This window comes from Pygoscelis adeliae, unplaced genomic scaffold, assembly GCF_000699105.1.
Source record: "Pygoscelis adeliae isolate BGI_AS28 unplaced genomic scaffold, ASM69910v1 Scaffold103, whole genome shotgun sequence".
Lineage (NCBI taxonomy): Eukaryota > Metazoa > Chordata > Aves > Sphenisciformes > Spheniscidae > Pygoscelis > Pygoscelis adeliae.
In genome coordinates, this window is record NW_008824723.1 from 1812741 (window position 1) to 1827528 (window position 14788).

At 37.7% G+C, this 14788-nt stretch overlaps 1 protein-coding gene across 1 annotated transcript in view; it reads right to left on the reverse strand.

Annotated features, from left to right (window-relative positions):
- KIAA0196 (KIAA0196 ortholog) overlaps window positions 1-13929 on the reverse strand; it is a 27541-nt gene extending 13612 nt beyond the window's left edge. The window contains exons 1-10 of the mRNA XM_009323349.1: window positions 13706-13929; window positions 11682-11827; window positions 10501-10585; window positions 10126-10226; window positions 8970-9162; window positions 6844-6996; window positions 3639-3752; window positions 2353-2524; window positions 1358-1485; window positions 382-511 (exon numbers count right to left, since the gene is read on the reverse strand). Of these exons, the coding sequence (XP_009321624.1) occupies window positions 382-511; window positions 1358-1485; window positions 2353-2524; window positions 3639-3752; window positions 6844-6996; window positions 8970-9162; window positions 10126-10226; window positions 10501-10585; window positions 11682-11827; window positions 13706-13891 (1408 nt within the window). The 5' untranslated portion in view covers window positions 13892-13929. The remainder of the gene's footprint in view (window positions 1-381; window positions 512-1357; window positions 1486-2352; window positions 2525-3638; window positions 3753-6843; window positions 6997-8969; window positions 9163-10125; window positions 10227-10500; window positions 10586-11681; window positions 11828-13705) is intronic.
- Window positions 13930-14788: the final 859 nt, after the last annotated feature.

The window sequence follows — 14788 nt, forward strand, 5'->3', positions numbered from 1 at the left end:
GAGGAGAGGTTAAACCATCCCCATATTTAATGGGCATGATCTTCGCACTCCTTTGTATGTAGAGCACAGTAACGTGAACTCCATTATACACAGAAAAGTGAACTGGCATTTCGTAGTCTTACCTGGCATATCTAAATAAAGTGATAAAAAGTATTTTTAAAAATATGGTCATCTACATAGTAGGTACCTGAATATGGCTTACATATGGAATATATGCAGAAAACCTAAACAAGACAGCATGTAAGAGACCTCTGTGGCAGCTGAGGGACATGAAAATTTTTCTTATTATCAGTACTAGCCTCATTTATTTTCTTTTGGTATCAGCTTAGAAATATAACATAAAATTACTTTTTTCCCCCCAGTTTAGTTTCTAACAATTACCATTTTTCTCCACTCTAGTGAGAGGTTTAACTCCTGAGAAGACGTCAGCAAGCTCAGTCATCCTTTCAGATCCCTCTTTTTTATAGTTCTCCCATTTTGTTTGTTTTTCTGACAGCATCTGCTTGAACATCTATTGAAGAATGAAGCATTTGGTTTACAAAACTGGCAAGAAGGCATACTACAATAGATAAAATACCGAAAACAGATGGAACTGACTTACAGTGATTACTACGTAACTTCAAGATCTTGCCAGAATATTAAATACAAAATTAAAAACGTTAATACAGCCAGTGTGATGGACATACAGTGATATAAATTAACTGAATTTTAAAAAACAGTATGATGCAGATATTGTTGATTTTTAGTCACTTATAAAAATATCCAGTAACTTTTTTAGCTTAGAGATCCTAGAAGACTCTGTTCTAATGTTGACTTATACTTCACATAGTCATCTCAGCCTACGCAGAGAAACCCAATTCAAAAAAGCATGTACTTGAAGTTAAGCATACTCTTACATATTCTACCAGGTTAGTACCAGAGCATTAATGGGGAATCTTTTAGAAATGGCAGAACTTCATACATAGGTGTAAGAGTTTTCTTAGCAGCTTATTCTCAACATACATAGGCTTTCGTCTCTGTTTGAAAAAAAGCCTGAAAAACAGAAGTATGGCAGGATAAAAGCTTACGCAGCTTACTGAACAGATTTTATTATGCCTGTTATCAGGTTGTTCATGCAAAATTCTGAGTAAATATAAACACGTTGGGTAAGAATGAAAACTGCCAATTATGGAGAAGACTGCCAAAGTCACTTCCAGGCAATAGCAGTTTGTAATCTTCTATAGAAAACTCACAGTTAACAAATCAAAATAATCGTTCTTTATGTAAGTGGATTGTGCGGTAAATGTACCACTACTATTCAAGTCTTCAGCTCTGTTCTGCCATTCAGGGAAAAACGCTGAAGGCAGCAGCACATTACCTCTTTTAAAATGAACTCAAATTGAGCTGTATCCAGAAGAAGCTGGAAAAGGATCCTGGGATTGTACCTTGAGTCTGTGAGAATTTGATCCTTTATCTGGCGAAGACGTTTGTTATTTGGATCACAAGCTGAAAATGGAAAGACAACATTTCTCGACTGTTACAGAATTTGGCCAAGCTTTTCAATCTTTGTAAATAGACTCTTTTTTAATAGCTTGAAAGCAAAAACATTTTGCTCTGATATGCAAGTCCCCACTTGTTCTCCATTTACATGGGTTTCACCACCCTTGTACAACCCTTCCTTAGAATAGGAAATAATTAAGGTTTCTGTGGTGCTTCGGCCTTCTTGAAACTCTTCTGTTGGCTTCTGCAAACTAAATGTGAATTTAGTACACCTGACTGAGAAGCCCAGAGATCAACATTTCCAAACCCGTTACAGAAAACACATGGAGGTGTAACAGAAGCCCTCTCACATGCCAAGAAGCCCCAAAGACAGCACAAGCATTCAACCAAGAGAATGTCTAAATAGGTAAGTTTACAGACCCAAACTCATGTCAGAGACATTATTCAACAGTTTCAGTTGAATTTCAGTTCAACAGAATAAAAACCTTGGTTTTAACCTATTAATTACTAAGATATTAAGAAGTTGGCTACTGCTTTCCTTTTGGTGCTAGGTAAAACTTTCAGAATGATGCTTTAAGTGATAAGGCAGAAAAAGATAAAATTCTTCTGCAGAGTATTATTCAACAGGATCATGACTTCTTCTACTACTTTTTATACCTGTGTCTAGCTTGCAAGAATTAAGGAAATGCACGTGTGCTGTTTCAGCTGAAGACTTTAGGAGACTTAGCAAAAGAACAGATCAACAATCTATTGAAAACAGTAGATGAAACTACTGACTTCAACAGCAGCACACACTGAACTTCCCTTGGGACGTAACATGAAGCACCAGTATAGCAGGATTGACAGCTCTGTAATAAAAGCATGATGTCTTACCTGTGTCTGCAGTGTGAAGCATCAGCCAGCGGATTGCTACATTGCAGTCTCGCAGGCAATTCAGCAGCTTGGGAATATTGTCCAGCACCAGCTCTTCCCTTAGACAGCCTTCTTTGAGAAACTGCTGCACCTGAGTGTGCACTCGCTCAGTGACTGCAGCGTATCTGCTTGCCTTAGAATATACAAAGCTTGCATCAATATAATCCTTGCCTCAAATGGAATACATCATGTGCAATGTGACTGTGGCTTCTGAAGAACTTAAAGGGCACACACATCAAAAAAGTGCTGTAAAAATTATTATCATTACTAGTAGGAAATATCATGCACTGCAACTGCATGACAAAGGATGCAAGCTAAATTTTAAAGCAAAGAGCCTACACAGGAAGCATAATGTTTCAAAAATGCAGACTTGTAAACCTCCTATATTCACTTATGTAATCTCTAGAAATCATTCCTAAAAATGGTATTAATATTTTATTGCCTAATGCAAAAGAACAACAAAAATCTATTCCAGAATGGAAATACTCATTATGAATTAAATGTCAGTTCTACTTAGCAAACTTCTTCCCTAAAGACTAAGGAAAAACGTCTGCTCATGTTCCCTAAGTTTACTAGACAATATATAGTACAGTTCTCCTAATTAGACACTTCTGTGTGTTCTTTCCTGAGCACTGGGGCCAGATTCTAAGGAGGCATTTAGCTATCATCAGAAAACTGATTTGTTGATTGGGCAAACAATCAACCAACTCAGTATTATTCACTGTTTTTTAGGCATGGAAAAAATGATTTCGCATAAAAAGAACTAACTGCATTGCATCATACAACATGCCAGTATCATTCTTTTAAATCAGATGCTTTTTCCAGATAATTGTTTATTTAATTCGGGAGGCCCCATTTAAAACTGAGTGCCACACACTGTCAGCATAAATGTGTAACTTCTAAAACTGTTATCGATGAAAGATCAAACACTACAGTCAGCTTAAGACATCCCAATACTGAACAACATGGCAATGAGTGCTAGCATCTATTCGATCAAGCCACAACCCTGAAACTTTTAGGGGAAACAAACACTGCAAGAGGAAGTGAAGACCAGATTTTGAAACTTCAAAGTATTTTTAACTCAAAGTTATGTACAAAGTTATGTACTCAAAGTATTGTACTTGAACGTAATACAAATAGTTGTATGCAAGAAAAAAAGACCCATGCATTATTGATGTCATATAATATACTTGAGATGCCCACACACCTTGAATCTTGCTAAAAATACTTAACTCTGGCTTACGTACCTGCTCTTTGACATTTGACAGATCCAGCGTGTAGTTGAGGGCAGTTTTAGCAGCTTTGTAGGGTTCCCATGCTTCTGCTAGATTTACAGTGATTCCCATGTAAATGCTAATAACCTAAGATTGGAAGCAGAAAACAAGAAGCTGCACTTACATTTTTATTAAGAAAAATACATACTTTTCATTTAGCAATATAAGTAGAAAGCAATATGCTGTGGGTATAAATATGAGACAACTAAACTTTTTTGGTAGCTGCACTTTTTGCTCCATCACCTTTGGAAATCAAGGAGTAAGAAGATTTTGAAATAAAAGGCACACAGTCAACTAGAGGCTTAGTTCTGAAAACAAGCTGACGGTTCTTTCAGTCACTATGTATGATCCTTGGCCTCTATTTCCCCCTGCCCATGAACTTATGATTTCTTTTTCATTTCTGTGATGCTATGCAGGAGACTGACAAAAGCAACTGGGGAAATGACTGTGATAGGGGAAAAAAAAATCTGAATTAATCCTACTCTAAGAAAGCCCAAAGGACAAAACTGAAATTTAATGCATCTTCTACAGTGAACACAAACAGAAGGAAACCATGATTCCATGCAGTGATTTTTAAGGAGCAAAGAGGAACTGATTTCAGACCCCCAGCCCAACTCTGAGTATGATTAAAAATACAGAATTGTGATTGACTTACAAGTGTTTGTAAGATACTTGCTTAAAAATGGAAATCCTGGGTTACTGACAGACAAAGGATATATACAGCTGTGGCATTATGAGCTTTGTCACACTATTGCTCCAATATTCCTCCATTCTGGAGTGATCACATCTAGGGGGACACTGTCAGCCTTTGAGCTCTTCTGACAAGTGTCAAAAAGGAAGCTACTAAAGGCAAATGGGACACTGGTCTGCTGATACGAGGATCTCTCTCATATTGTTGAAGTGAAGCTCATTATTTCCTGCAGATGACACTTCAACTGCTAACAATGATGTGAAACCAGCCGAAGAGTCAAGTATTCTGTATGATGCAGCTAACTCATGCATACCTGATCACAAGAAGATAGGTGTTGTCTTAAAATAACAGCTTGTACTATGAAGTCAAGTGAATAAAAACACTGGCATAATCAAAAATTCACAATGTCAAGTTCTCATTTCTAAAATAAGCTCGCAGTTTTTCAGAAACTGATGGGTTCTAGTGTCTATTAAAATAGCCAGCTATTACAGTTTCTTCCCTCCTATCTTCACTGTTCCATTTATGGTACAGAAGAATACAATTTGAAACCAATAGAGATACACAAATTAATTCATAGTTTCTTTGTTAAGTCTGATTCCCTTTGATATAAACTACCTGGGGACTCTATTGTTACATGCCAGCCTATTTCAGTAGCATTTTTTGCAGATTAGGGCTTCTGGATGGAAATCCTAAATCTCAATACTGAGACACGTACTAATTCCATTTTGATCACTGCATCTGAAAACGTCTATAGAATTACACAGAGTGAGAGGTTTTACTTCTAAGTTATTTGGACAATGGCATAGGATGAATCCTTAAACAAGTTTTCAAATAACATCAGTATGGGGGGATTACTGGAGAGCAAGACTGCCACCCAGAGCACCTTTGACAAGCTGGTAGAATTCACCAGCAGAAACCACATGAAGTTCAGTAACGATAAATACAAAGTCCTGCACTTGGGACAAAACCAAACCCTTGCAACAGCACAATCTGGGAACTGACTGCCTATGTAACAGTTCTGCAGAAAAGGACCTAAGCGTCCTGGTGGACAAACTGAACATGAATCAGACAACAAAGAGTAACCATACACTAAGCTATGTCAGCCACACTGTAGCCAGCAGATTGAGGGAAGTGATTATTCTCACCTAGTCAGCCCTCATGAGGTCCCATTCAGAGTAATGTGTGCAGATTTGGGCTCCTCAGTATGAGACAGGCATAGACAAACTGGAATGAATCGAATAGAAGGCCACTAAGACACTTACAGGGACCCACTATGAAAGTAGAGGCTGAGGGAGTTGTGTTTGCTTAAGCTGGAAGAAAGAGGACTAAGGGATCTGACTGCGGTCTTCCACTACCTAAAGGAAAGTTATGAATAAGGCGGAGCCAGACCCATCTCAGCCATGCACAGTGAAAAGACAAGAGGCAACAGTCACAAGCTACAACAAGGGAAATTCCACTTTTACAGAAGGAAGCAATTCTTCACCATGAAAGCGATTAAGCACAGCCACAGGTGCCCACAGAGGCTGTAGATATTTTAGATATTTTTAAAACAACTGGACAAAGCCCAAGCAACCTTACTTAACTTTGACACTAGCCCTGCTTTGAGGAAAAGGCTGGACTAGAAGATGCCCATATTACCTTCCAGCCCACAGTTTTCTGTGATTCACTTTACCACAATGGTATCAAGAATGGTTGATTTAAGTACATCTGGTTTCAGCTGGGATAGAGTTAATTTTCTTCCTAGGAGCTGGTATAATGCTGGGGTTTGAATTTAGGATAAGAATAATGAGATAACACACTGATGTTTTAGTCGTTGCTAAGTAGTGCTTACACTAGTCAAGGACTTTTCAGCTTCTCATGCCCTGCCAGTGAGAAGCTGGGAGGGGGCACAGCCAGGACAGCTGACCCAAACTGGCCAAAGGGCTATTCCATACCATGTGACGTCATGCTCAGTACATAAACTGGGGGGAGTTAGCTGGGGGGCAGCAACCACTGCTCGGGGACTGGCTGGGCATTGGTTGGTGGGTGGTGAGCAATTGCATTGTGCATCACTTATTTTTGTATATTCTTCTATCATCATCATCATTATTATTATTATTTTCCCTTCCTTTTCTGTCCTATTAAACTGTCTCTATCTCAACCCATGAATTTTACTTTTTTTTCCTGATTCCCTCCCCCATCCCACTGCAGGGCGGGGAGGGGCAGGGAGTGAGGGAACAGCTGTGTGGTGTTTAGCTACCTGCCGGGTTAAACCACAACAAAGTATTTTAGACAATAACTGGTATTTTTAAAAGATAGCTTTCCACACTTATCCAGAAGGTTTGATTCAGGCCACTTCATTCTGAACAAAGTAAAATTTCCCCAGAGAAGAACCTATTCTAGTTTTAGGACACTATTATTTTCTATAATGCATGCTGTAAAAAGAAGGTAAATTGTTCCTGTAACATTAAATCCAGGGAACAGTTTTAAAACAGAATTATTTTTTACCCAATTATCTGGAAAGTATTTATCCACTATCTCTCTCATTTTTGCTTGTTGAGTGTGAAGAATAGAAGGGTCGAAATACAGTATCACATAGAGCATAGCAGCCTGAGTAGCCAGGGCAGTGCTGCGGTGTTCTGGTAACGGATATGCAGAAACCTAGGAAAAGGGAACAAAACAAAACAGAACATAATACAATGCAACATAAACCACTTGCAAACATTATGGGGCACATTAAAGAGTATGGTATATCGATACTAGGAGGCAAGGAAGATATGTGGGTAAGCTGGACATGCTTACACGTGCAGCATATTTACCAGATATATTTTACAGAACATAACAGTTGACTGTGTAGATGCCTGCTAACTTTAACAGGATAGAGTAAGATACTACTATGCTGTAAATGAGTCAAAGGAGGGATGAACCAAAGAGCTTAAAATGACTTGAAAGGGGCAGAGTTAGAAATAAGTATTTCATAACAACTGGGTATGTTTAGTTCATCTCGGATAGAAACAAGTATTAATTTAACTGAAGTAAGAGGCAATTAGGATGCAGATAATTTAATTATTCACCAATTCCATGCACCACCAAGATCAAAAAGATTCCAATTATCAACTGAATTTTCAGTTTAAAAGTACACAGGATAATATATTAAAAGACCTCCATGCTAACAAAAAAGTTGGCATCAAAATCATATTCAACAAGACATAATTATTTGTCATTAGGAAAATAGTTCTCTGCTTTTATTTAGCAACATTCTATTTTTCTTTAATTTTCTTTGGTTATTTTATCAGGTTAAGTGTTCAGACTAGTAAGAAAAATCAGGAGGCTTCTGCCCACTGCCATCAAGAATAAGCTGCAAGTATCAAAGGAGATAACACCTCAGACATAGTATAATTTAGTAGAACAGGCTGTATTCAGTTTGGGTTGAGCTGAAGATTTCTACCCTACTTTTTGTACTACATTTGGAAAAAGTACATAGGTTATAATCATGCTTTGTATAGAAACATTAATGTTTTTCATTATCAACTGTAAGCACTACAAAATAAAAATCACAAATTGTAATATTATTTTAATGCAAAGGAAATAAACCAACAATATAAAAAAGAGGAAAAGTAATTTTGATACAAAGTATCAGCTGATTTAAGTAAGATTTCTCGGTTAAGTACTTTACAAGAGAATAGTCTCACAGACACTTCACAGTTTCCTATCAGAGACATAGATTAGGTCATAAAATGGGCTCTCTTCACAACTTGCTAAGTTCTCTTTTTTTTCCCCCTAGAACTCTGCACAACTTAAAAAATTCTTACAGTACAGTACCTGAAAAGGCATTTTTTCCCCTTGGAAGGTTAATATGTCTGTCCACAGTATGAAAATGTTTTCGATAAGGTCCCTACTTTTGAATTATTACTCCTGCCTAAAGACTTAAGCCTTTGTTTATTTCTTACAATCATTCATTAATCTTCAGATACTCATTTTCTGGCATCTATAAACTGCTTCAGTTTTCCAGGATTCACTAAAAGTGTGCCAATAATTACAGAAATAAGATTGCTTGTCCATGCTAAAGACTGAAACCTGCTCAAAAGATCTCTCAAAGGAGTCATATTAGAAGAGACTGCAAATATAGTAGCCATTACTCATAGTTTGCTTTGATTTTTGTTCTTTTCCTTATTAATACAATTGTCATAGTTAAGAAGTGCGGTATTAGTTTTTCTTTTTAAACACATTGTCTAATAAGGGATGATGAATCTCTTTGCAGTAACTAAAAGAATGGGAATCTCCGAAGGAATCAGAGTTATTGTAAGAGTGGTCAATCATTTATGATTTAAAGACATTAAATAAAAAAGCTTTTTTTACTATGAGATTGGCCAAACACTGGAGCAGGTTTCCCACAGAGGTTCTGCAGTCTGCACCTCTGGAGATACTCAAAACACAGCTGGAAGCAGTCCTGGGCAATCTGCTCTAGCTGACCGTGCTTGAGCCAGGGGTTTGACTAGGTGATCTCAAGGGGTCCCTTCCAGCCTCCATGATTCTGTGATTTATTTTCTTCTGGGCTTCATGGTCGAGTAACTAACCTCAGAAACCATTTTATACTCAGTTTTAGATCCCTCTTTTCTCTTACAGTAACTTACCTGGTTATAAATGTCATCTGACCGTAAGCGGCCAATAACCATGCTAATGAACGTTTCACTTATGGGTACCCTGCTGAAGTAACTCTCGGGGTAGTTTGGAGGTCTTTTAGCTCCAGGTTGGCTTGAGTATCCAGTGCTTCGAAGCAATTTACAGATATCATCTAAATTGGAATCAGCAGAGGATCGGGCTGCACTGTTTTACAAAAGAAAGGAACAAAAATTGAGCTGTATGACTTAACCATTTTCTCTTCTCCCTCCCCTTGTAACCATGCCTTTTCTCCAAAAAAATGATCAGATACTAAGGTCTGGGAGATTTTTGGTTGTTCACTCCATGAATATAATGTTCACCATGTTATAGGAGGACACTGATAAATGTCCATACTGAATCCCAGATAAGCACACAAAGCATAAACAGAAAAATGAACTTTATTCAGGAACAGAAACAAGTAGCTTTATATTCAGAGGAGGAGTTTTGTTCTGAGGTTTTTTTTTGTTTGTTTGTTTTCTTTTTTTGCTCCCCATTTCTGAATTCCCCTTGTTGATTCCTTTCTGCATTCCAGAGTTAAGGAATCCTCTCTCATTATATACTCAGAGGCATAAATGTAGTCAGAGAAGCATAGGAACAGGATACGCCCTTTTTTTACATATGTGAAAGCATTTGCACTGATACCCTTTGAGATCCTAACTGTCATACAACGATGCTGTCAACATACCCTGGAAAAACGTTATTGATTTGACTAATCAAGCACTGTAACTACAAGAAGTCTGACTCACAATACGTTCGTTGTCTAGATACTCAGGACTTTTCACCACGATTTGCTCACACATTTGGGAACCTGTGATACTTTCATAGCTGGCACTTACAACGTTAAAGCTTTAGCTTAAAGTTTATTTGTCAGTGGACTTCAAATTTCTATTGTGACAGCATGAAAAATCTGTTGCTCCAGTTTTACAGCTTAGACCTGCAAAACCAGCTAATGCAAGAAGTTCTATTGACACGCAGAGAGCTCTGCAGAATTATCAGAGTCTGTATGGTCAGACAGTCAAAAAGCTGCTGACGTTTCCATTTATCTTAATTCAACAACCTAGTTAACTGAATATACTGCATGTTACATCCTTACAGCCTCGAGTGCTTCTGAAAACCAATATACATTACCTGTATCTGTAGTAGGAAACCAACATTCTTTCTCTGACTTCTCCTTCAATCTTCTGGTCAATGACCAGTAGCATGACTCCATATAAATAGAGCGCTTCACACTGTTTAGAAAAAGGAAGAACGAAGGGCAGAAATCACACACATAAATACAATTTTGTAGTAACATGTAAAGACAAACATGTACTGGCAAACGAACTCAACGTCGACTACATAGTCAATACAATGTGAAAAATGGCAGGCTGTGTGTTTTGGTCTTTGTCTTCCTAAAAGTGAGTCATAGCATTTCCATGCATTCAGTAAATTTAAATCTTTGTCTAGTTTGGCACTAAACTAGCTGGTTCATTTTCTACTATTACAGAACTATTCGATACTTACTAGAAGCTGTTTTCCATCTTCATTAAGGAGGACCGTTTCTAATGTTTGCTGAATGTAAATTCCTTCATTGAGGTCATCTAAATATCTAGGGATCATAACAAAGAGTTGGTCATTGACTATTTTGCTCTCAAATCATATGTCCTCAGAACTCAATTGGCCAATTTTCTCTGAAAGTCAACAGAGACATCAGAACATTTCCCTAGTACCAGCAGCATGGAATTTTTCAGACAAAGAAGACATGCTCTACTATGGAATGAGAGGCCAGAACTCCTAGCTAGAGCCAATCAGTTGGCAAAAGCGTCCTTCCATATCCTGATGGTGTACTAGAGGATACTCTGTAACTTACAGCTAACATCCTCTTAATCTTCTGATGGATGGACAACAGCCTGAGAAGAGAGTACTGAGAAGGCTTCTACTCCAAAATTTAGTGAAACTGTCATTTTCAAGTTACCTAAAAAATATCTCCTGGAAATACTATAAATTTATCTCAGTTGCAGTTTGGAAGGTAGAGCTAGAAGTAGAGTATGTTCATCTCGATTAACAGATTTCTTCCTATTAAAGGATTTCCCGGTAACACTACTTATTAATAAAAGTAATGTTAAACATTTAATCTTTTAATTAATCTTTTCATATACGATCAATAACAAAAACAATTCTTTCGCTTAAGATTCTCTGGAACTTTTTCTTGGAGTATTTCATGAACCTTTCGTATTGTTTTTTACAGGTAAGAGTAGCAAACTTGAGAATATGAAGAATTTTCAGGAGTAGCAAACTCCTGAAAAATTAAGTTCAGGAAAATAATGCCAATGAAAGTTAAAGAAAAAAACCTATCTGATATTCTGTTTTGCAAGACCACAAAAAACTTAGTTTAATAATATGGAGACTCATTTTATTAAAAAAAATCTTCAAGACAATCTCCAAGATAAAGAAGAAAAATTAGCTCCAACGTACAATTGAGGAAATGAGGTAGAGAGATTAAATGTTCTCAAGTCATATACTAAGCTGGTAAGCAACAGTAGGAGTAAAAGTTAGTGTTTGCTCCAGCAATCCAGATTTCCAAGTACACATGAATATGCTTCAACAGCGAGCGTATTGGGTCTCTAAGGAAAAAGATTCTCATTATTAAGACCAAACAGTAATCTAGTCTTTAAGAAAATCCACGTGTATTTAAGATACCATACCTGTTTAAATCTACAATGTATTTATGTACACTCTGAAAAGCTAGATAAAATCTCGTCAAAATTTCAATGTTGTTTTCACGAAATTCTTCATCTAAATCCAGTAACTCAGGTTTGGCTTCCAGTTTGCCTTCACACGTCTCAGGCCCCTAAGAAAAGAAATTCATCTGTAGGGACGATATTTGACTTTGACCTCTATCTGACATCTCTTCAGTAGGACACAGAACACGTACAACCACCACCGTGCACGCAACACCAGAATTAACATTTCTTACTACAAATTTTCCACGCTACTTTATGATTGAACATTCATTCCATAAAGATGAGTTTTACACTTTGTTACAATCTGCAATGATTTAAAATACAAATTATCCTTTGTACCCAATGGAAAAGAACAGTTAACGCTTTGGGTAAAGCCCCAGTGCATCTGAAGCCACTGCGTGCTTTTGTAGAGCTATCTCCCTGCTGGAATTTTGTTCTTTACACATTTGATCCGATTGATTTCTCAGCTAGAAACCATAACATTGAGGCCTCACAAACAGTTGTGAGTTTAGTACCTTCTCATACATTTAAACTGCTTGAAAGTATGAGACCTATGTGAGAATTTTTTTTACAGACTCTGGATCTAGCTCAGCGCTAGTCCCCCAAATTAATGCAGAAACTATGTCATTAATGACCGTGGGGGAAAAAGAGTTGGGATGAAGAGCCCGACTTCCTTAAAGCAACGGTACAAACTTTTTTGACCATTTACCACTGTCAACATTTCTCATAACCATCATTTGGTCTTACCACCACCATCTAAATGAAAATATCATTATTTTAACTGAAAATATTATTAACACTTAATTGAAAATACATCATTCCACAGACCACTTTCACAGCATGAGATCATTGCTTAAAAGGATTTAGTCAACACGAATGCCATAAAAATAACTTAAAATAGAGTTAAAATAAAATATCAAGCGTAATACCCAGCTGACAATTTTTGTGTGGTTTTAAAAATGCTCTTCCATTTCTCTTTTTGTGCAAAATACCTACAATAAAACAAAGGGTAAAAGCAGGCTCCAAACTGCCTATGAAGTTCAAATACACAAAGTAAACAGCCTAAGTTTTGAAAATCTCAAATCTCTTCTCATTAGGTAATTCTATGAATCATGAATACAGGAATGGTGCATTCACAGTGAAAATACCTGTAAATTCACTAATCTCTGCTTTATAAGTATGTCTCTTATGGATTTTGGTGGTCTTTTTGTAAGGGAAACAAGGGCTTTTCACGGACAGTACTCTGATTTACTTGTTTATTCAGCACACGTGACAAGTCCAGTGAATGAACAATCACAGTACTGTCAAACAGGAAAGCAGAAAGCAGTTTTCATGGCTGCAAAGAATAAGCTACAGATAACCAAAGGAAGATGGGCATACTGCCCACAGTACTGCTCCACAGGAAAACAACCAACTGCACAGGCTCAGAACCTGCTGGTGAAAGGATAATTTAAAGTTTCTGCAGGAAATAATAATATAAAAACCAACCCAGAATTCAATACTCAAGTCTTATATAATCAGTATCCATCAAAGTTCACAGGCCAGATGACCCACCAAACATTTTGAAATAAGTAGCTGGAACTGCTCTTGTATGGATGCACTTAAAATTGCCTCCTCCTTCTTGCCCTGAAACTCTCAACGCAGGTACTGGTTATACTTATATTCTGCCTAGGGCCCTAAGCACAGAACCTCCCCTAGACTGTTTCTGCTCACTGAAATGAGTAAGACGAGGCTGAGTATGATCAGCGGTATATAAAATACAAGACAGCTCAGGAGCGGAACGCTAGCGTGCAAGCATATCCCAATCGCTATCTCAGTTTGGTGATTTTTTTGGTAAAAACTAAGCAAGTAGGAAGTCATGATAGTCAATTCTGAAGAATGCTAGTAATAAACACAATAGTCAGGAATGGCTGTTTCATAACCTGAAGCATCCTCATGCAGGACAGCAATGCTTTAAGGAGAAGTTTAACAATAAAAGGATTTACCTTAAAATAACTGAAATCAAATATGATATCCCCATATTTCTGTTGATCAGCCTTGTCCTTTAGCCTGAAAACACTGGGAATAAATTCGGAAAGTCTCAGAAGTTCTGCAATGATGGCATTTCCACAGGAGACAATCCGAAGAATTGCCTGACCACAGAGATTGTTTTCAGCTAGAAAATCAACCATTGTGGAGCTGGACGTGACAGAACAGCAGAAGTCCTGCAGTCAGATTCTGATCCTTAGTCTTTAGGTTATTTGAAGAAGAAAGTCTGATGAGAAAACTAGCTGCTCCATTAATAACCTGTAAAAACAAAACCACACACATTCAGAGTGGTTCATATTCATATTTTTGATAGTTTAATCTACGTGGATTTTTAAGTATACTCTCAAATCTTTAATTTATGAAATCTAAATTATCCACAGCTTTGTAAAATGAAAAAAAATGCACTGAATTCATCTTCAGCACATACACTGTGTTTGACTCAACGATCACACTGAAGCAATTGAGACCACACAAGGAGATAGCAGCAAAGAAAGCAAAAACATGTTACAAGATGTGTTTATAATAGGCACTTTAAAAATACAACCAAAGTGACTGTAATAGGCTTTAGCATCAAGGAAAACTTCTATAGCAAATGGAAACGCTACAGCTCCGTTCCTTTATTTATTGCTGAAGGGCTAGCTTCCGTGCTGGGGCTGCATTTCCTGGTCACAGTTTTATTTATTGACATGTTTCCTGCAAGATACAGAGCACAGCACTGCTAAAAATAAGCTTTTATGTTTAGAAACACTTATGGGAAGTTATGAATTGGCTTTGCTTTTCACCAATAACCTTCCAAACCACCGAGATAAATTCAAGATGACAGTGCCTCTTCCGCCCAAAATGAGAACCAGGAGTCCGACCTTCCCGCTAGGCGAGACGCAGGGCATTACTACTGCTGCAGCAGGCAGCTCCGCAGGGCCTAGAGCGGGCCCTGGGCCCCGCAGCAGCCGGACCGGGCTTTAAACCACATCCCACCCCCCCGGCCAACGCCAGTCACCCGGCCGTTTGAACGGTGCCGCCTCCCTCACGGTTTGAACCCC